Genomic DNA, 21,948 nt, shown 5'->3' on the forward strand with positions numbered 1-21,948 from the left:
TGAAATTGATATTCTCTTGTTAATTAAACTTTGTATTGTTTTCTGGTTTACAGATTTTTCTATTGTTTTGATTAACAAGTCCCAATGACAATTGAGGTATGGACCGAACCAACGAATACAAATTGACTCTCAAATGGATGGAGAGTAACAAGATCAATTCAAGGAAAGGCTTCCCCGATAATCCAAAACCTTTTCACTATAATGATTTCATGAAATCAACTCGTGCAATATTTTCGGAACTTGCAATGACTTGTAGTAAATTGGAAAAGCTGAATGAGTTGGCTCGGAAGAAGACGATCTTTGACTCTGATGAGTCGAGTGCTCAACTTAGTGAACTAGTTTATATTATCAAGAAAGATGTAAATTCGCTTAATCAACAGATTGAAGAATTGAGACAAAATCAGCTTGCAAAGGTGAAAGATGGTAAACGTCAGAATGTCGAATCTTATTCGAAAAATGTTGTACTCAACCTCCAAGAACAATTAGCAAGTGTAAGTAGCGATTTCAAGACAACACTAGAACTCAGATCTCAGAATATGCAACAACAAAAGGCGAGAAGAGAGCAATTCACTGGGTCCACTCCATCGACATCTAATCAATTGCAGCAACGAAAGACAACTTCAACGATAATTGACTTTGGAGATGAACCATTAACACTTAGTAAATCAAATCATTCGCAACAACAACAACAACAATCACAGGCACAGTTGCTCATCTATGAGGACAATACATCACAATATTTGGAGGAACGAGCGTCCACCATGCAAACAATTGAATCAACGATAGTTGAACTCGGAGGAATATTCAATCAATTGGCTACAATGGTCCAGCAACAAGATGAAATGATTAGCAGAATCGATGCTAACATTGCAGATACTAATTTGAACGTTGAAGCTGCTCACCAATCTTTATTGAGATATTTCCAATCAGTCACCAATAATAGATGGTTAATGTTCAAAGTTTTCGGTGTTCTCTTCATCTTTTTCTTATTATTTGTCATGTTGACATGACAAATTCATCTCTGTGATTTTAAAAATTCCATTATGAAATTGTAACCTGTTTATTAACAGTTTATTTTAAAATATTATATCAATGTTAACCACTACAAAAATTATCTTTTTTTAATTTTCCTTCATTTCCTAAACTCCATCTTTCCAATTGATGATTGATTCGTTTGTGCGTTTGGTTGGTGAGAAATGATGAGATCGTGGTGATTCTTGTCGTGAAGGAAACAAGTTCACTTTATGGACGGTGGGAATTGATTGGATACTCAAAAAGTACCAAGTCTTTTGAGATGACAATCTCTACAAAGTAGATGACCACTCAATGGATAACATCTTTGGGAAGGTTCATCGGTCAGTTGCATACCACAATCTTCACAAGTATAACAATCAACATGATAATCTTTGTCCATTGAGACAACTCGAACTGTTTCATCAGATCCTTCGAGAGGAGTAATAGCACCACCACAAGAGGCACATTTCGGGGCATAAGCTCGATGATAATCGGCAACGCAATAAATTTTATTGTTCATATCAATTGTGAAAGGAACTCCATCGAGACACTCGTTGCAAGTACAACAGCGAAAACAACCTGGATGGTATGATCTTCCCATAGCTTGGAGTATCATTTCGATTATCAGATGACCACAGACAGCACATTTCTCAGCGGTTTGTTGGAACCCTGAGTAAAGATAATCTTCTTCACAATAAACTTTTCCGTTAACATTGTAAAAAGCTTTTCCTCTCAAGACTCGACCACAACAACAACAAACAAAACAGGATGTATGATATAAATTTCCCATCGCTTGACAGGCTTGATCTGCACCTTGGATCTTATTTCCACAGGTGTGACAAAGGCCAAAGTGAAGGGATTTATCTAATTCATCCTCTATTTGTTTCATTAAAGCTTCATACTTTTTCTCAACTTCGATTGCTCGCTTCGGTCTTGGAGGTGTCACGTTATAAGAGGTCAGGTGAGGCTTGGGTGCAGATGGAATCGGGGGAGGACGAGAAAGTTGCGTCGGTTCATTCACATAGTTTGGAGCTTGTGGATGTCTGTAAGAGTGCTGAGTCCTCTGCTGTTGGACCGTAGTTGTGTAGGAAGCTGTCACGGGAATGGGCAGAGCGTGGGGTGTGGTTCTCAATATATTGACTGACATCTGATAAGATGGTGGTTGTTCCGAAGTTTTTCCTAAGTCAAGAAAAGATAATTCAAATCAGTTGGGCTAGACAACCAACAATCTAACAACAATTCATACTTGCTGGTGGTGGTGGTGGAGGCGTTGGTGGTTGTGACGGTGGTGGTAGTAGAGGCGGTGGAGGTGGAGGTGGAGGTGGCGGAGGAGCTTTTTTACCCAAGTTGGCGTATATTGGAGGAGGAGGTGGTGGCCTTAACTCGTAATAGGCCCTTTGATTCCCTCTAGAATAATACTCTTCTCCTCCGAGACTATGTGAGATTTGAAATCTAGAAAAATTGGAACGCTGGTCAAACTGAACAAAAGAAAAGAAATGTCAAAACATTGAAAGAAAATGGTCCGGTCGCTACTCACTTTGGGTGGAATATTTTTCGACAAACTCAGAGTGGCCAGAAGTTCGCTCTTTGAGGGTTTTCCTTCCGACATGATTAATCCGCGAATAGAAAACTAATTACTCAACAATTAACAATAAGAAGCAAATGAATCAACTCAACCAGACAAAACTCAAGTTTCCATCCACTTCTAGTGCCATCTCTTGACATGATCAATCCAATGCAACGCACAAAATATTTGTGCCTTTTTTGAATCAATTAAAGTTCCGATTTTGGCCTCAATTTAAACCTTTAACATCTCATCATTTTTAATTCAATGTACTTTCAAGAATGGAATATTTAACCATCGTTAATCATCACAATACATAACTTCAACTGGTGCAAAGTAATAAAAATAGCAAAATGTTTCAACGGATAATTGTAACTTTATTTTGAATTTGGCCATGGTTAAGCGTTTATCAAGGGTGGATATATTTCAACACGTTTTAACAATTGAATGAAACGTCTTTATTTATTCAGGTGAACGAATTGCTCTTAAACCATACCAAAATAAGATGGCATCTTAAAAACCATGGACTTTAAGTTGCTCCGGTCTAGCGATTCCATATTTAGTTAAAAATTGACAAATATTGTTTCGCTGATCACCTTGAAGTTGAATTACTTCTCCATATTCAGGGTGTTCAACTACCGTTCCGTTACAGGCAAATTCCTATTGGGAAAGAGAAAATGTTATAGAAGAGTTGATAGGTGAAACAGGAAGACAAGACGAGAGAAACAGGTTATCATGAATAAATGGATGGGACGCGGCAACAGAAGATAGTCAAGTGTTGGAAAATCATCATCATGTTCTTACCTTCTTGCAAGCCTTGACAATCTTTTTCTTATCATAATTATCAGCTATCCCCTGGACAGTGGTAAGTGTCTTACGACCATTCCTTTGCTGAATACGAATGTGAATTAAACCGTCATGAACAGTATCATCAGCTTTGATAGCATCCGCGAAGGGATCTGCAAGTAGGAAAGACAAGGTATCACAAGTGAGAAAAGGGTTTCAAAGAGCAGTGAGAAGGTTCAGACAAATGACTCAATCTACTTACCAAAAGTTTTCAAATTATGTATGTTACTACTAGACGACATGAAACTCCTGTAAGAATCAAAGGAAATAATAAATATCAAGAGAACAAGAAAAAATAAGATTACAAATAAAAAAACAATTAAACAAGAAAATCTAAAGGACAAAATCAACACGACGAGTCTCAAGTCTCTAAACTATAGGAATCACCACAATCCACAAATGGACCACCTCTTTTGATGGAAGGCAAGTGTCGCCATCTGAGGATCGTTTCAATCAACTCTTTTTGTCGCTTTGCTTTGACCTTCGACAATCAATTGGATCAACTGATTGGCCCTTTCATCTCGACGATCTGGTGGTACAGAGGCAACTCAAGGCCCAGGAGCCGACCCATGGCGCCTTGTGGACCAGATTGTCTTCTTCTTTTCTGGTAAGATGATTACCGCTGATCACCAGACAATCAATTAATCTTATCAGTTCTCATTGTCTTTTCCCTTCTGTTTTCGTTAAGGTTATTTAAAGTGTCTTTTGGTGATCGTTTGCTTTCATCTTTCCCTTTCATCTTTTGCTCTGCTCTTTTGGAAAATGTTGAAGCAACAGCTTGTTGACTTGTGGACATCGCAATTGAATCAATTTGCTTTGTTGGAGGGCAATGAGAATGTACTCGAATCCATTTCGGTGATTAACAAATGCCTTGAAAATGTTGATTGTGACAAGAAAAGGTTTTGTGTCAGTTTCAATGGTGGTAAAGACTGTACGGTTTTACTTCATTTGGTTTATTTACTTATGATGGACAAAGTCAAACAAAGAGCAGCTTTTAATCAGACTGATGATGTCAAATTGATGACCTTGTTGATTTTGATGCCTGATACATTTCCTGAGCTTGAGGAGTTTATTAAAAGCTCTGTTGAAAGATATAATCTTGGTTTGGTAACATTGGATGGACCCGATTTCAAGGAAGCTTTGAAAAACTTCAAAGCGGAATCTTCTGTAAGCCACATCTTCATGGGAACAAGAAAAACTGATCTAGTCAATTCGATTTCATTTTTTGAACCCACCGATTCCGATTGGCCTGAATTCATTAGAGTTAATCCTCTACTCAATTGGTCTTATCATCAAATTTGGAGCTTCCTCCGTTCACTTGAAGTACCTTATTGTTCACTTTATGACAAAGGGTAAGAACTTGCATCGTCTCAACCCAACGAAATCAAAGTCTGTCAAACTGTTGATCAATTGATTGTTTTCTCTCTCTCTCTCTCTCTCATTTCTTTCCTCCCAATCATTAGGTACACATCTTTAGGCACTTCTAAAAACACCATTTTAAATCCTAAACTCAAAGACCCTTCAGGAACCGGTTATTTTCCAGCTTATATGTTGAATGATGGAAAAGATGAAAGGCAAGGTCGATATAAATATTAGAATGGAATCAAAATAGGAATCTAAATATCAATGAGCTCATGTCAATTTGTTGAGCTGATTAACTAAATAACTAGTATACGTTTTCATGAATTCGCTGCCTCAATTTACACTATTTTCTGCTAAGACATTGAATTTCATTGAATTCATTTTGTATTAACTTTTTAATAGACTCAAGTTAATGAATCCAAATACAAAAGTCTAATTTAATACTTATCATTATGAATACAATTAATATTAAAAAATAATAGTTTAATTATTATCATTGAGACCAAGGTGATTCATTTGATTTATTCAATTATTAACCAGCAACCAGTTGATGAAATCATCTCCTAGTTACCAGAATGGATAAGATTCTAAAATTATTTTCTCTATCGATTGTGAGCCGAAAAATAGTCAAGCCGAAAGTCGATCAGATTAACCCAATCAACATCTTGATTAGAATGAATTGCAAGTTGATTATTTTCTCTAATAGTAGAATTTTGAGCGTTTCTTTCATTTCATTTCAATTCATCATTTGTTTGCTTACAAGCTTAAAGATATTGTGAAAATTTACTGAATTAAAATCTGATACTGAGACATCCTGATGATTTCAAAAGTATCAATTGGATAATGAAGAAATTAATTTTTGTAGTGGTTAACATTGATATAATATTTTAAAATAAACTGTTAATAAACAGGTTACAATTTCATAATGGAATTTTTAAAATCACAGAGATGAATTTGTCATGTCAACATGACAAATAATAAGAAAAAGATGAAGAGAACACCGAAAACTTTGAACATTAACCATCTATTATTGGTGACTGATTGGAAATATCTCAATAAAGATTGGTGAGCAGCTTCAACGTTCAAATTAGTATCTGCAATGTTAGCATCGATTCTGCTAATCATTTCATCTTGTTGCTGGACCATTGTAGCCAATTGATTGAATATTCCTCCGAGTTCAACTATCGTTGATTCAATTGTTTGCATGGTGGACGCTCGTTCCTCCAAATATTGTGATGTATTGTCCTCATAGATGAGCAACTGTGCCTGTGATTGTTGTTGTTGTTGTTGCGAATGATTTGATTTACTAAGAGTTAATGGTTCATCTCCAAAGTCAATTATAGTTGAAGTTGTCTTTCGTTGCTGCAATTGATTAGATGTCGATGGAGTGGACCCAGTGAATTGCTCTCTTCTCGCCTTTTGTTGTTGCATATTCTGAGATCTGAGTTCTAGTGTTGTCTTGAAATCGCTACTTACACTTGCTAATTGTTCTTGGAGGTTGAGTACAACATTTTTCGAATAAGATTCGACATTCTGACGTTTACCATCTTTCACCTTTGCAAGCTGATTTTGTCTCAATTCTTCAATCTGTTGATTAAGCGAATTTACATCTTTCTTGATAATATAAACTAGTTCACTAAGTTGAGCACTCGACTCATCAGAGTCAAAGATCGTCTTCTTCCGAGCCAACTCATTCAGCTTTTCCAATTTACTACAAGTCATTGCAAGTTCCGAAAATATTGCACGAGTTGATTTCATGAAATCATTATAGTGAAAAGGTTTTGGATTATCGGGGAAGCCTTTCCTTGAATTGATCTTGTTACTCTCCATCCATTTGAGAGTCAATTTGTATTCGTTGGTTCGGTCCATACCTCAATTGTCATTGGGACTTGTTAATCAAAACAATAGAAAAATCTGTAAACCAGAAAACAATACAAAGTTTAATTAACAAGAGAAAAGGTTGAAAAGAAATTATAAATCCAATTACCTAAAGTTTTTGTATTTTGTATCCTAATGGAAATCAACCGATCACAATAAACAGAGATTGAGAAAAACAATAAGAATTTAAATGATTAGACAATTAAGTCAATTCAATTTGCAATAGGACACATGAGCCTCAACTCCATTTGTTGCCTTGAGTATAGGGAATCAACTGATCACCTGCAAGAGAAAAGTAGTGGAAATAGCTTATCCTTAGAGCGGGTCATTAATCTTCCAATTTGTTTGTCTTTCATTTTCCATCAATAAATGTTTACTACAACTAAAGAATCAGTTGAGGCGAAGGTCACTTTGGTTACACGGAACAATTCAGGAATATTGGTCAACCGAACACTTCAGAAAGGCTGTGATTCATATCGAATTGGGCGCCACATGAACTGAGCTTCTTCTGCCATTGGCTGTTGACACCCTAAAGGATTTTCTCTGCTCTTTGGTTAAGATTAAATTGATTCTGTTTGTGTTGTTTAATTGTGGTCTCTTTTGATCTGTTGGCGATTAACTGTCATTGGTAATTAATTTCGTGTACCCCGATCAATGGCTTCTACGAGCTACTCTGTGTCTCAAGCTCCTGACACTGAGATGAAAGGAACTTTGTGTAAATGGGCCAATTACATGAGAGGGTATCAAAAGAGATGGTTTGTCTTATCAAAAGGGCTTTTGTCATATTACAGGTAAATTCATTTTCTTTCAATTCTCATTTTCCTTGTTATTGTTATTCATCTTTTCTTTTTACGCATTTCCTTTTTGGGTTTACCTCAAAATCAAGCTCTGAAGCTGAGGTATCTCAGAATTGCCGAGGATCAATCAAGTTGGCATCCGCAATCATTTATAAGCAAGATAATATACGTTTTGTGGTTCAAAATGGTGATCAAGTTTTCCACTTAAAGGCTAAGAATGAACAACAAAGGCAAAATTGGATGACAGCTTTACAATGTTCTAAAATGCTGGCTAATCGTCTTCAAGAATCAGAAGATGAATATTATCAGAAACACATTATCAATTCTAAAAAAACTGATCGCTCTCTTCAATTTTTAGAACCTTTGACTGCTAAACTCAATGATTTAACAAATTTCAACGAGCTCATCATTAAACATGGAAGCGCCTTACACAAGTCTCTTGTTGCCTTGGAGTCTATTGAAAATCCCGCTGAGGCTATTAAACACTGCAAAAGTATAAATGAGAAATCAACAGTTTTCCGTGTAACTACCATTCCAATGTTGAAACATTGTGACGACTTTGTGACACTTGCGAGAACAGCAACCAAGAAAATGGAAAAACTTTTAAACCATGAAAGGGAAGCTCGTACCAGTTTGGAGGTTGTTTGTGCTCAATTGGCCAAACAGTATTCACAACTCGAAGAAAGAGTCCAAAAAGAGTATGCTAATAAGAACAACACTGGTGGTGTTAGCTCAGATGAAGATGAATTTTTCGAAGATGCTGTAACTGATTTCGAGGTTCCTGTGCCTGGTAAAGCTCTGCGAGCGAGTAGCCAGGATTATAGTGAAAACAATTGTGAAACAGTTTCTAATTATCATGATGATTCGTCTGGTGGAGATGATTTACTCAGTGACGAAGAAACAGAGGACTCTCCAACTTCTGCTTCAGCCATTGGGGTGAGAGTGAGAAAGAATAAACAGAAAAGTTTGATAACGAATGAAGAATCTAATGTGGATGCTTCAACAAGCATAGAGAAAACTCTAGCTGATAATGATTCAGTTAAATCAACAAGTGTTCCAGGCACACCAAGTAGTGTCGTAGTGAAGGAATTTGGCTTTGATGAAGACTTAAAACCACCAACATTAGATCCTAAACGTCGTACAAAGATACCTGAAAGACCGAATCAAAGTTTAAATTTATGGTCTTTCATGAAGAACTGTATTGGTAAAGAGTTGACGAAAATTCCTATGCCTGTTAACTTTAATGAGCCTCTGTCAATGTTACAACGATTAACCGAAGACTTTGACTATGCTCATTTACTCCATAAAGCAGCAACAATCAGCGATAGTTGTGATCAATTAGTTTATGTCGCTGCATTTTGTGTCTCCAGTTATGCATGTACAGGTATCAGACTGAACAAACCATTTAATCCTCTTCTAGGAGAAACTTATGAATGTGATAGAACATCTGATTTGGGATGGAAGAGTATAACCGAGCAGGTAAGAATTGAATAAGCAAATGAATGGATAATTGTGAATGCTAATTGTGTTTTGTTATCATCAACAGGTGAGCCACCACCCCCCTATGTTAGCACTTCATTGTGAAGGTAAAGGTTGGAAATGCTGGAGTGAATTTGGTTTATCAAGTAAATTTCGAGGAAAGTATTTACAAGTGAATCCAGTGGACATAAGTCACCTCGAGTTTCCAGAGCATGGTTATCATTATACTTGGCACAAAGTCACTACAACCATTCACAACATTATCGTTGGTAAACTTTGGGTGGATAATCATGGAGATATGGTGATTACTAATCACACAACTGGTGATAGATGCCTCTTGAAATTCATACCTTATAGTTACTTTTCACGAGATATTCCTAGAAAGGTAACAAATTGAATCTTTCTATTGGATAGAAATTATTGATAGATATTTCTTTTTCACAGGTAACTGGTAGTATTATTGACGCTCAAGGTGAACCACGTTGGGTTATACAAGGGACATGGGACAATCGAATCGAAGCAGCCCAAGTACATCATAAACGACGATCTCAAAAGGGAAAGTCAATCTATGAAACAACATCACCCAAAGTGGTCTGGCAAAGGATTTATCCTCCGTGAGTTGTCATCCACTGAAAGATATCAACAAGATTTAATTCTCTTTTCCTTTATTTTCAGGTCTGAATATGAAAGAATGTATAATTTAACTGCTTTAGCTATTCAATTGAATGAACCAGAAGAAGGAGTAGCTCCAACCGATAGTCGACTCAGACCAGATCAACGATTAATGGAAGAAGGTAAATGGGATGAGGCTAATCAAGTGAAAGGATTACTGGAAGAAAACAAAGATCGACCCGGAGAAAGAGAGAGAAGAAGCTGCTACTAATCCAGAAGCTGAAGTTTCTTATGCACCATCTTGGTTCAAGCTTCAAATCGACCCGATTACGAATAATCCAGTCCATGTTTATAACGGTGATTATTGGTGCAAACAGAAACAAGATTGGTCTCGGTGTCCAGTGATATTTAATTGTGATAAAGAAAATGACTTAAAGTCAGTATCAGCAATAGGAACAAGTGAATAAGATTAAATCAGTTGATCAACAAAGTTATTTTTGACTTAATGTGCCTATTGATGCTTACCCAATGACCGTGACTACTTTTCTGCTCATCAAATTAAGACATCAAGAGTAGCGTAACACATTAGATTACCGATTAATGGATCTTTGTTTTCTAATTGCCTACCAATGCTTTCATAACATCTACAAATTTTTACGCATTTCATCGGCTAGAAGATTTAATTCAAGAAGCGATTGTTGATTTCTAATATCAGACATAATTATTTACCTTTAATTCGGGCGTTTTTGAACTTTATTTGAGCAGTTCTTTGCTATCAAGTTTCTCAATTTATTGATCCAATCATGCGATAAATTTAGCGATGAAACACCAAACATTCACTTGGACTGAAGATTTGATCCAATATTCTTCTAACTTTGCCACATCTTCAGAAAAGTTGGTTGAGTTGAAACGACTCACAAATGTACCAATCGATTATACTCTTGAAATGAGTTTCAATGCTTCATGGATTATAACTCATTGAATATTTATTTTAATGGTTAGATTATTTATATTTATTTGTCTTGGGATCAAGTCTCTTAATTTTTAAATTGCTGTGATTCTTCATTTCTAAGCATTTCTAATTGTTGCTGTTATGGATCCTAGTTTCAATACCACGATGAAGTTATAATATTTTACTGAATCGTGATTCAAGAAATCGAATCATTTCCAGACCAACATTGGACTAATTGTTATAAAAGATGAAAGGATTAAGAAAACCAACATACATTCTCATGTTGATCTTAAGATGATCTTTGATTGAAAATATCTTCTGTGCAAGGAAACATCTAGTCTCACTAATATGTTTTTCTTAATTATATAATTTATTGTACCTTCTGCATCCTTTAATTCAAATCGCTTTGATTACTGTTTTTTTAATTAAAACAAAAACCTCAAGAAATATTAAAATTAATAGTTGTATAAGATTTAAAGAGAAGAAGCTTTTTTCTCGTCATAAACTCCTGAGCATCTTCAACCTGGGTTTCATGCAATTTGTAAATTATTAATACTTTATTAAAGATTAATGAGAAGCAGACAAAATTGGAGTAATTAACTGCCTTGTCATAATTGCAAATGCTTTCGGCATTCATTCCCTCATATTGATTTAAAAAAGTGCCGATTAATTTATCAATGCGAACGGTCTGAAAGAAAAGTAAAATATGGGTTGAAAGATTTAATATTCAATAATAATAAGATTATTTGTAATCATTTGATTTGTTTACAATGTGTTATGAGGTCCGAATTAGCTAATTCTTTATGCCCGATATGCGGAGCAAAATTATTAATAATAACTTGTTACTCTCAACTTCATATTGCCCAGCATAATGGACAATATGTAGTTAAACCGCGGTTAAAGCCTTAACTACTTTAATTCTTGTTAATTCTCTTGTTGGTCATTATTTTTTCACTCAATTGAATGAATTGACTTAATTGTCTAATCATTTATATTCTTATTGTTTTTCTTAATCTCTGTTTATTGTGATCGGTTGATTTCCATTAGGATACAAAATACAAAAACTAGGTAATTGGATTGATAATTTCTTTTCAACCTTTTCTCTTGTTAATTAAACTTTGTATTGTTTTCTGGTTTACAGATTTTTCTATTGTTTTGATTAACCGTTTATCGTTTGTATAGTACTATTAGTGTCAAATATACGTGCGGATAAATCTCCGCTCTAGCAACATTCTGTCTTCTTCTATGAAGCTCCTATTGCTCCATAAGACTCTATGCAAAAATCGACGTTTGCTAGCTGTATCTTCTGATTTAACAGTTTCGCACAAAATCCATACACATGTACGACACTCATATAGAGGCCTATTGGTTTGGTACCGATCAGAGGTGAGACTAATCTAAAGTCTCACCATTTCTTCTATTTGACCTTGAACTATATGGCAGTTCGCACAGTTTCTTCCGGTTATAATAGAAGTACATGCTGATTCTATGGATATTGCAAAAATTTGTAATTTCAAACCAATTTATCTAAACCGTTCTGTGCATGCGAATAAAAGTATATCAAAATGATGTTCGGCATATAAACATCAAGTGATGTGAGTAAAAACATAATTTGACGGTAAAATTCACTTTATTGTAACATTTCATTCATATCCGTTTTAAAAAACAACAGAATCGTAATTTGATTCAATATTTGAAGCTCGAGCTTGGAGCTTGAGGGGTGGGGAGAGGTCAAAAAATTTTCGCCGCTCTGTTTAAGTGCAGAGATGTTTAAGTGGTAAAACTCAGCGTATATTACCAGAGTCCTGTTGGCATTACCCAGCCAGTACCACGAGGAGTTAGGGATGGACTTTACTGACCAATAGGTTAGGCTAGGACTTTTACACAATAGGATGGGCATTAACGTTTAGCGTATTAGGTTAGGCTAGGTATTACAGCGGAGCAGGTTAGTATTAACTAGGCTGGAGGCTCGAGGGGAAAGCTTTTTTGATGGTCGTAATTAGACCTTGGAATGGGTAGACACCATTCTTAGAGCACCATCTCACTCAAGCAGCTCCCTAATACAGTCACATGACAGAACAATGTAGCGCCATCTTATAGTAACTCTAAGCTGAATGCGCAATATTTAAAAACACGAAAAAGTAAAATTATTCCTTGACAATCATCTGCAACATCTGGTTAGATATTACAACATAGAGGTATTGTATATTTCTTTATGAAAAAAGACCCGGATTCAGCATAGTTGGTCTAAACGATCTGATAAGCACTGATGCTGTTCTTAAATTAAATTAGCATAGTATATGAGTCTCAATCAATTTCCTTCATTTTTATGCATAAACTTTTCAGCAGAAAAATGTCACACGTAAACCTTTTGAGCAACTGTTATTGTAACAGTATAACCATAACCAATTACTCTTTGTCTTCTCAATCATGCTTGTATCATCGGTATGGTTTTCAGTTTCTTCATCATTAAACTAGTTTCGCTAGGAAAAAAAAGTGGATATCAATTTCGATTGTATGATATTCATTGTATACGATAGTTAAACCGAGACAAGGGAAGCCCTGTGCGGTTTGATCATTGCTATATCGCTTTCTAACGTTTTATTCAATTGCAATTTGAATTACGCGCTTCTGGCAGCACTATCGCTGATATTTGGCTCCTCCCTTCGACCACGCCCCTCCCTGACAACAACACACCTTAACTTGACAACGCCCCCCAGTGGACAACCCAAGTCATCAGTTGACCAGTGGTCATTTGCAGTTTGGACACCGACCGGACAATATCATTTTTTTCCGGTAAGCATGGCACATGGGTGCATGCTGTGTATGACTTCATACAATGATCATACCGAGACGGGGGCAACCCTGTGCGGTTTTGATTATTGTTATGAAGTCATACATGTATAACATAGCTTCATAAGGGCAACCCAACCGAGTATGTTATACCATGCATACAGTGTATCCATATATATGTGTACGGTGTGTGTATACATGTTCAAATAAACATGCAGCCTGTTATCAACCTGAACATTGTCTACATTATATTTGTATACATACACACCTGTACACACACACACACATATATATGGAAGTTTTGTATGCATGGTATTATACCTTCATTATATATTATCATGTACAGTTTACCTACATTAATTTGTACTTTTCTTTTTTCCTTTTTTCTACCTGTATACTTATATCAGATTTATTAATTCTGCTTTGATTTTGGATTTTGGACATTTTTGACGACCCTTTTTGGAATACGCTTCTATATCGGAATATCTTACAATTGACATACAAGATATTTACGGATAACAATATCACAATTATAAATAATATGTAGAAAGTTAACAAACAACAATCTATTGGACTTGATGGGTTTGATAAACCTGATACTACTGGTTCTGTTAACAACAACAACAACAACAACAACAACAACAACAACAACAACAACAACAACAACAACAACAACAACGATACCTCTGTTGGAAAGAACTCAAAAGATCCTGTAGTTATTTTGGACAAAGACGGCTAAATAAAAGGATAGCCTTACAAGGAGCTGGCCGTAGGAATACTGCAGCATTATTTGCCAACCTGCTAACTCAATTGCTCGATAGCAGCCAGAATAGAGCAGATTGTAAGCAACATACAGAAAAAATGATGCAAGATTGGATTACTTGCAATTTGCGAGAAACTTTGACTCTTGCTTCTGTAAAGAACCGGCAAACAATGATGATGGTGATATTCAAGAGTCATCCATCAACTCATCTTCATCTGATGTTATCAACAAAGATGGGCCAGCTTTCGAAAAGCTCAAAGCGTCCATAAGTAAATGGAAAAAATCAGAGACGGCCGATTACTCATCTTACGATTCACTGGTCGAGACAATTGAAAGAATATGGTACGTCAACAAAAACTGATAATGATAAAGTTGCAAAATTGGATGCAATAAGTAAACAACTTGATGGTATCTCAAATTATAAGTTGCAGCTGTCATTTCAGATCGGTGGATTTCTCGATAAGATTGGTTTCACAAGCTTGATAAAGTCAGCTTACGATAAACTTTGGTCTGGCCGAAAAATAACTCTCTCTTTTCGGGCTGCATTGCGACATCATGCTTTCTATTTAGCTGCACGAGACTATCCAAAGATGTTGAAATCGACGCTGCCTACATCAACCATGCATTCAATATTGGCTTCGTGTTCGTGTGATTATGAGTTCGGACCCAAAAACCATAATCTACTGGCAGGAAAAATTTTAATTTGCACTTCTTTATATTTTTTACTTACTCTTTATAACTTTTAATGCCTCATAATACTTTTTATAACTTTTACTTTATGCTTCGTAAACGTGGAAAGCAAAGCTCATAGAAACTTGTCAGCAGTATCTTTATGAATATTACCTTTTTTCTGAACTACCTCCAGATTATCTTGAAACGTGTTATTTTACCGGTGACCTGAATGACCTTGATCTTTAAAAATTTAGTATCGCAAACTCATACCGTCCAAGTTGTGTATAACTCTCTGACTCTAAGTTGCTGGAAAAATCACAAAAAATCGGTGCAAATAGATATATAGCCCTGTAGAATAAACAGTGCACCAATATGAAAACAGCATTGTGCGTTTTACTCCGTCCAATCATGCACTAAATCAACATTACATATTAAATTTATTTCAAATTGTCATGATTTCATTGATAAGGTTGAAGTGTTCTGTTTTTCCCTTTTGCTAATTCAAGTGTTCGTGCAAAGGTTTTGTTTGCATCACAAGCTCGCGTAGATGCAAACAAAGATAAGATCGTATCACTTTGTTGAAAGTCCAATCATGCACTAAATCAACATTACATATTAAATTTATTTCAAATTGTCATGATTTCATTGATAAGGTTGAAGTGTTCTGTTTTTCCCTTTTGCTAATTCAAGTGTTCGTGCAAAGGTTTTGTTTGCATTGTCACAAGCTCGCGTAGATGCAAACAAAGATAAGATCGTATCACTTTGTTGAAAGTCCAATCATGCACTAAATCAACATTACATATTAAATTTATTTCAAATTGTCATGATTTCATTGATAAGGTTGAAGTGTTCTGTTTTTCCCTTTTGCTAATTCAAGTGTTCGTGCAAAGGTTTTGTTTGCATTGTCACAAGCTCGCGTAGATGCAAACAAAGATAAGATCGTATCACTTTGTTGAAAGTCCAATCATGCACTAAATCAACATTACATATTAAATTTATTTCAAATTGTCAGTTTTAACCAAGTCTAGAGAAAAATCTACGAAAGTCATATATCTTATATAAAAGAAGAAAGCAAAAAGAAATCAAGACCATGAGATTTTCTTGTGGTATTTTACCAAGTAGCATTACAGCAAATCATTGAAAATCAATAGAGTATGTCCATTGGGTTATGTTGGGCTCGTTGTTCATGATGTATGGATCTTGAATAGTTTCGTTAAGAAAGTGATCACGAGGAAAGTTGTGTTTGTTTGAAAAACAACTGCAAGATTGACAATGAGGTTGATCTACGTTAATTCCATTTTCAAGCTTTTGATTCCAAGGTGATGGTAGTGAAAATTGATCAAATAATTGAGAGGCTGGTGGTTCTTGTAAGAGAGAAGGTGGTGATGATGGTGGGGAAGGAAAGAGTGATTGATCTTTCCATTCGTATGTAAATGATGGATTATATTCGAAATACTCTGGATCGTGAGAGAGCGAAGATGAAGGAAAAGGTGTAAATTTCTCTACATCATATGCCGAATTAACATCACATATAATTCTTTGGATCACTTGGTAATTTTCCACGTTAACAAAATGTTTCTGAGAAGATGTCACAGTTTCTTGTGAACTGGAATAAGATTTATCTCCAATGTTTTCAGCAATTCTTTCATATTCACTCGCAAGAAATTCAATATATTCTAATGATTTTCTCAAAATAGCGCAGATTACAGAGAAAATAAAAAAAAAGAAAATCATAATCAAAGAACAAAATTGGAAGGTAAGTTAATACAAACCTGAGTATTTTGAGAGGGACTATCATCAGGAACAATGTTCGCCAAATTTTTGATTAGTTTCTGAAGTTTAGCATGTCTAACTCTGGATTTAAGAAAAATAGAAAATGAACAAGAGCAAACAAAGATAGCGACAAAACAACGAACCTTTCAACTTCTCTGTGTTTAATTTTCTTAAATTCTGCAGTTTCGGCTTCCTTCACCCTCAGCATTGTTGGTAATAACAACTTGATATTAAACAAAAAAAAATAAAAGTATCAAGAGAAAGAAAACAATAGCAATCAAGAAACAAAAAACTAAAGTGAGAAGATTGATTATCAAAACATCTAATTGAATCATTTTATTTTTCCCCATCGGCTGCTGAAGACGAAAAATAGAGAGAAATGACTGATGAAAACAATTAATTTTGTTTATTCACAATATGTTTACTTTAGTTATTTGTTGTCTGCCATCAATTTAGTAATTGGTCACATTGTTGTTATGTTATGTTGCAATTAGTGATGCTTAAATAGATGAATTTATTTTTCAGTAATTATATTTGATTGGAATGAGTCATTTTATTATTAATCAACTTAATCATTTAGACCCAATTGTTTGAAAGATGTGCGAAGATACAAATCACAAAAAGAAAAATAATGATTTCTTGCTCAATTTTAGACATCATCATCTTCATCATGTTGCACTAAAACTAAGGAAACCGATGAGTAAGGCCCTAAGGGAGTAATGTTTAAGATGATTGTCAACCAAACAATACACTACAATAATTAGACGAATTGGTCTAATCAATAACACTTTTGTTACGACCAAGTTAAACAATTAAACGGGTTAAGTCGCTGGATTGCAATCCCACCACAATAAGGCTGTTGCCAAGAATATTGATGATTGATGAGTAATCTGTTTCCAATTTCTTTTGTCTACTTTTTGTCATAAAAAATTCATTTGATATGCTGAAGATTTCAAACAATTGACAATTGTCAACAAAGGAAAACTATATGTTAGTAATATAGTACTACATTAGTACTATACATTAGTTAAGTATTGTAACTATCTCGATTCCATCTGCCAATACTAAAGTATTGGTAAGTCTTGGCTAGTTGTTGTAACTATCTCGATTCTTTTGCCAATACTAAAGTATTGGTAAGTCTTGGCTAGTTGTTGTAACTATCTCGATTCTTTTGCCAATACTAAAGTATTGGTAAGTCTTGGCTAGTTGTTGTAACTATCTCGATTCCATCTGCCAATACTAAAGAAACTGAGTTACAACTCTTTTCGAAAATATTTTATTGGCCCTGAAAAGGGCCGTTTTTATATTTCAGTCATATCAAATATTTATAGTTATTACATAGCATTAGTTAAAACATCAATCAAGGCTACAGATTATATAATAATAGTCTCTTCTGGATCCTCTATCTGGCCAATCATCCAATGGCACTTTTGGAAATGTCGGGTTAACCCTTGAAAAGAGTAAACTCCCTTATAACAGGAGCAGTAGACGCAATAAAATTTCAGTCCAATGTGTTTTCGGATGTGGTCCCGAACTGAATTTGATCTTCCATTTGCTCCACTTTCATTGCATGGTTTCCCGTTCCAATTGCAGTAGTAACTCCCGTTCAAATGCTTGAGGTGGGATCCGACCTTTTCATCAGCTTCTGCCAACTTTATATAGTTTTCGCCATTTTCAAACTTTATTCTATATGAAAAAGTTTTTCTCTCTTTCTTTTTCTTTCCTTCCTCATCTATGGCGGAAACTGAGATGCTGTAGATGTTTTCCCGCCCTCCACACTCATCATTTGAAATATCATCGCTTTTCAATCTTTTATACAACGAAAAACACAATTTTAATAGTTTTTCTTGGTTAATTTCACCTTGATCATCTAAAACAATGGTTTTAAAATCTTCGAATGTATTGGCTCCATTTAACCAATCTGGTTGAAAATCAATTGATGATTGAGGTCGTGATTGTTGTGTCAAAACTTCAACATTTGATTCAGCAGATGGTTGATTTGGTGATTTCGGTTGAACATCGGTTGATGATGATGGTTGATCTTTTTCATTTAGTTCCGATTGTATTTTTGTTTCAGACTCTGATGATGATTGAGGTTTGGTTGTTGGTGTTGGATTAATTGATGATGGTTGAGCTGTGGATGATGATTTTGGTTTGGTTTTTGGTGGTTGATTAATTGATGATGGTTGAGCTGTGGATGATGATTTTGGTTTTTTTCCTTTGGTTTTTTTTCCTTCGGTTTTTTTCCACTGTCGTATTTTTTGCGGCTCTGATGCCAATTTTCGCCGACACTTTTCGACGCCATACGAGCTCACCATTTCGTCAGTGTAAATATCGTTTGGACCTTTCCAACGGTCCGTCAGTGCCAAAGAATATGTAATTTGTTTATTTTTCAAATCATCGAATATCTTCTTTTTAATTGATGGAATATCCTCCTAATATAAAAAGAAATAAAGAATAAATTTTAGTAAGATAATTGTTAGTATTTAAATTCATGATATTTTTAGTTATTTACCTGAGAAAATTCGATGCTTTCTTCGAGACTAATTCTCTCGACGAAAGTGATTACAAAAAATCCACAATCATAACAATTTGATTGTTGGGGCACAGCAGGTTTCTCTCTTCTCCAACTTTGGATGTTTGATTTGATTTTTGATAAAAAGTTTTCAATAATTTGTATGGCTTCTGTATCAATTTCACCATTCACTGAGTCATAAAGACAAATTTTTTGTTGATGAGGGTAAGCAGCGATCAGGAACCAATGGCTTTTTTGTTTATCGGAAAAATAAAAATATCAGCATCATTTTTCACCAGAAGACGGTCGGGTACTTTCTTTCCGGATTCCAGGCTGGAAAACAATAAAGAGTCGTAAATTACCATCTTCGGGAGTTTCAAATGAGCGGATTCCTCATTTCTTTGTTGGATCAGTCGAAGATATGAATTCAAGACACAGTCACCAACTAAATATCCATTAGTAAAAATATTTTCTAAGTCAGAAACTGGCAGCGAAAATTCATCGATTTGGATTATTCCATCCGATAGTGATGATGGCGAAAAAGGTGGAGCTTCTGGTATTGATGATTCCTTTGAATCAACAATTTGGTTGGTTATTTGTTCAATAACTTCTCCAAGAACTTCAACTTGACTATGAGCCTCTGCAATATCTTGGAGAGGCTCATTTTTATCCACCACTGTTATTAGATCTTTTTTGCCTTTAATAAAGATAAGAATAGAATTAAAAGATTAGGAAAGGTTCAGAAAGAAACAAGCATTTTTACCTTTAATATTTTTTTTCCTCCAACTAAATATTCAAATTGTGGAGGGATCATCCTGTCCATCAGCTCTTCCCTTGAATTACCTGGAAAATATATAAAAGATGAAAAAAAATAAGATTGTCGAAGTTGTTAATAACTAGTTATTCTTTTGACAAGAATAAAATATTGACGTCGATTGGTCGAAAAAGTCGAAAAACTTACCAGTGGTTAGAAAAATACATTGTTTTCCATCTAGTAAAAACTCATCACCTTCATGATGAACTTTATCTAATTTATTTGAAGCACATACACATTTTTTTCCATAATTGTTGATGAACAAAACGAAAGTATCACTGTTTTTATTTGATGACATGTTTAGATAAAAATTGAAACAAAGTAACTGAAAGTAACTGAGAGTTTAAAAAACTAGCTGATGCACGCATGCTCCCTCTTGTTTCATCTTTCTTCAAAATAGCGCGAAAATCAAACGACTAGTTTTTAAATTAATCAGTGGGCAGATGAGCGACCACACCTAATCTTGATGCTGCTGATAGATCACTAAATTCAGGAGGAGGTAGAGGTGGTGGAGTTGAGCTTTTTCTGATTAATTGTTGATTAGCTTCTCAGGCTAAATTGTTATAAAGACAAGTTTGTTAGGGAGTTGGTTTATGGATAATATGAACTTGAGCTGATTGTTAACATTTGAGGATAATTTTGATTGCATATGTTGATGGTGTTGTTTTGGTCCTATTGGTGAAATTTTATGTATGATCGATTCATTTCACGAAATTAGGACAATCCAATGAGTTGATACCATGTCCACCAAAGCAAAAAGTGCAGCTTTCGGACTCTAGTAGTTTATTGATTAAGTGGGCGAATTTATGATTTAAATAAAAGTCTTAGTCACGATTGACTTAATTATTGTGAATTGTTTAGAAAGATAATAATTTAAAAATTAAATGGATTATGTACTGATTTTAAACAATTTAACAGACTCCTAATTGCTGACGTAAACTATCCAATGATCAAAAAGATTACATTTATGATGAAAAGGATTAAAATTAATCATTACAATCCATCATTTTACATTCACTCAACTAAATTATCGTTTCACTTTATTTTCATTCAACTTCTCGTACCGTTAACATTTTATTTTTAATCAACAAATTTTCAAACTTTTTATCACTGTTATGCCTCCTCAAACAAGAGGCAATAAAAGAAGAAAACCCTCATCACCTCAACCGTCAACATCCCAAACCGGAAACAATGACTTTATTTGGAAGAATTTAGATTCTTTTGAAGATTATTCTAACGAGTGTAAGAGGAATATAAATATATATAGGAATATAGGAATATATATTTGTCCTTACAATTTAATCATACAGTTTAATTGTAAATAAAACCATTTGTACACTTGATTAGGTTGACAGTTAACAATAAGCTAACAATTAATTAATGACAATAAAATTAAAAAAGTTACACCCAGAGATTGAGATTTAGTTTATGACAAAAAGTAGACAAAAGAAATTGGACACAGATCACTCATCAATCGAAGATTTAGTTTATTAAATTCGAAGAACTTTATCGACTTTAATTCATTTGTAAGTATTGGATTTGTTTGTTTTAGCCTACATGGTAGATAAGCATTTTTCGATGATTTGTTGAATTTGTTCTTCAGAAACTTGTTTGTAATGTTTACGGATGTAATCTTGCAACATTTTAGCAGTTGGTATACCAGTTTTAGTGTCGAATAGTTCTCTACTTTCAACGATCGAATTGATAATGTCCTGACTTTTAGATGCCAATGACAATCCCAAACGAAAAGCTTTTATTATTTTCAGTTCATCGAATTGTTCGTAAGCTTTTGGATTTCGTAGATAATGCATAAAAATTTCGAGCGGGCTATATTCTTTTTTTTCAGGAATGCAATTGAATGCTATAAAAATACCAATATGAGCCTCTGAATCGCCATTCTTAAATTCTTCCAAAATATTCTGACGACAAGTATCGGACTGTGTAAATTCTGGCTGAGGCGCATGATAACTGTAATTGTCGGTCACGTAAGTGTCTTCTAACTTTAAAGGAGTCATATTGCCCGAAACGCTAAGGAGAAGAATGAGAAGTATTAAATTATCAGATCGGCGCATGAAAAGATTGAAGAAATGGGCAAGAAAGACTAGCTCAGTTCT

At 34.7% G+C, this 21,948-nt stretch overlaps 6 protein-coding genes and 1 pseudogene across 7 annotated transcripts; 3 read left to right on the plus strand and 4 right to left on the minus strand.

Moving 5' to 3' along the window:
- The first annotated feature begins 24 nt into the window (after positions 1-24).
- On the plus strand, positions 25-1,087 carry LOC128387312 (syntaxin-5-like). The gene has a single exon (XM_053346485.1). The coding sequence runs from the start codon at positions 99-101 to the stop codon at positions 1,008-1,010; it is 912 nt and encodes a 303-aa protein (XP_053202460.1). The 5' UTR covers positions 25-98; the 3' UTR covers positions 1,011-1,087.
- On the minus strand, positions 1,037-2,714 carry LOC128387310 (LIM domain-containing protein jub-like). Its single transcript, XM_053346483.1, has 3 exons — positions 2,552-2,714; positions 2,261-2,492; positions 1,037-2,193 (listed from the first exon to the last, which is right to left on the minus strand). Exons 1-3 carry the CDS (start codon positions 2,621-2,623, stop codon positions 1,271-1,273), a joined length of 1,227 nt encoding a protein of 408 aa, XP_053202458.1. The 5' UTR covers positions 2,624-2,714; the 3' UTR covers positions 1,037-1,270.
- A 220-nt stretch (positions 2,715-2,934) lies between these two features.
- On the minus strand, positions 2,935-3,806 carry LOC128387315 (eukaryotic translation initiation factor 1-like). Its single transcript, XM_053346489.1, has 3 exons — positions 3,627-3,806; positions 3,383-3,537; positions 2,935-3,238 (listed from the first exon to the last, which is right to left on the minus strand). Exons 1-3 carry the CDS (start codon positions 3,664-3,666, stop codon positions 3,092-3,094), a joined length of 342 nt encoding a protein of 113 aa, XP_053202464.1. The 5' UTR covers positions 3,667-3,806; the 3' UTR covers positions 2,935-3,091.
- Positions 3,807-3,896: 90 nt separating this feature from the next.
- On the plus strand, positions 3,897-5,286 carry LOC128387314 (FAD synthase-like). Of its 2 annotated transcripts, none has more exons than XM_053346488.1 (3): positions 3,897-4,031; positions 4,113-4,776; positions 4,888-5,286. In XM_053346488.1, exons 2-3 carry the CDS (start codon positions 4,187-4,189, stop codon positions 5,018-5,020), a joined length of 723 nt encoding a protein of 240 aa, XP_053202463.1. In that variant the 5' UTR covers positions 3,897-4,031; positions 4,113-4,186; the 3' UTR covers positions 5,021-5,286. The 2 variants fall into 2 exon arrangements, with proteins under 2 accessions (XP_053202463.1, XP_053202462.1); XM_053346487.1 differs by having other exon boundaries at positions 3,898-4,031; positions 4,079-4,776.
- Positions 5,287-5,666: 380 nt separating this feature from the next.
- LOC128387311 (syntaxin-5-like) lies at positions 5,667-6,933 on the minus strand. The gene is made up of 2 exons (XM_053346484.1): positions 6,774-6,933; positions 5,667-6,700 (listed from the first exon to the last, which is right to left on the minus strand). The coding sequence occupies exon 2, from the start codon at positions 6,653-6,655 to the stop codon at positions 5,744-5,746; it is 912 nt and encodes a 303-aa protein (XP_053202459.1). The 5' UTR covers positions 6,656-6,700; positions 6,774-6,933; the 3' UTR covers positions 5,667-5,743.
- Positions 6,934-7,133: 200 nt separating this feature from the next.
- On the plus strand, positions 7,134-11,096 carry LOC128387306 (oxysterol-binding protein 2-like; annotated as a pseudogene).
- A 4,758-nt stretch (positions 11,097-15,854) lies between these two features.
- LOC128387303 (uncharacterized) lies at positions 15,855-16,782 on the minus strand. Its single transcript, XM_053346478.1, has 3 exons — positions 16,649-16,782; positions 16,505-16,586; positions 15,855-16,433 (listed from the first exon to the last, which is right to left on the minus strand). Exons 1-3 carry the CDS (start codon positions 16,711-16,713, stop codon positions 15,867-15,869), a joined length of 714 nt encoding a protein of 237 aa, XP_053202453.1. The 5' UTR covers positions 16,714-16,782; the 3' UTR covers positions 15,855-15,866.
- Between the last annotated feature and the right edge of the window lie 5,166 nt (positions 16,783-21,948).

This window comes from Panonychus citri, unplaced genomic scaffold, assembly GCF_014898815.1.
Source record: "Panonychus citri isolate SS breed McGregor unplaced genomic scaffold, ASM1489881v1 Contig00081, whole genome shotgun sequence".
NCBI classification, from domain to species: Eukaryota; Metazoa; Arthropoda; class Arachnida; order Trombidiformes; family Tetranychidae; genus Panonychus; species Panonychus citri.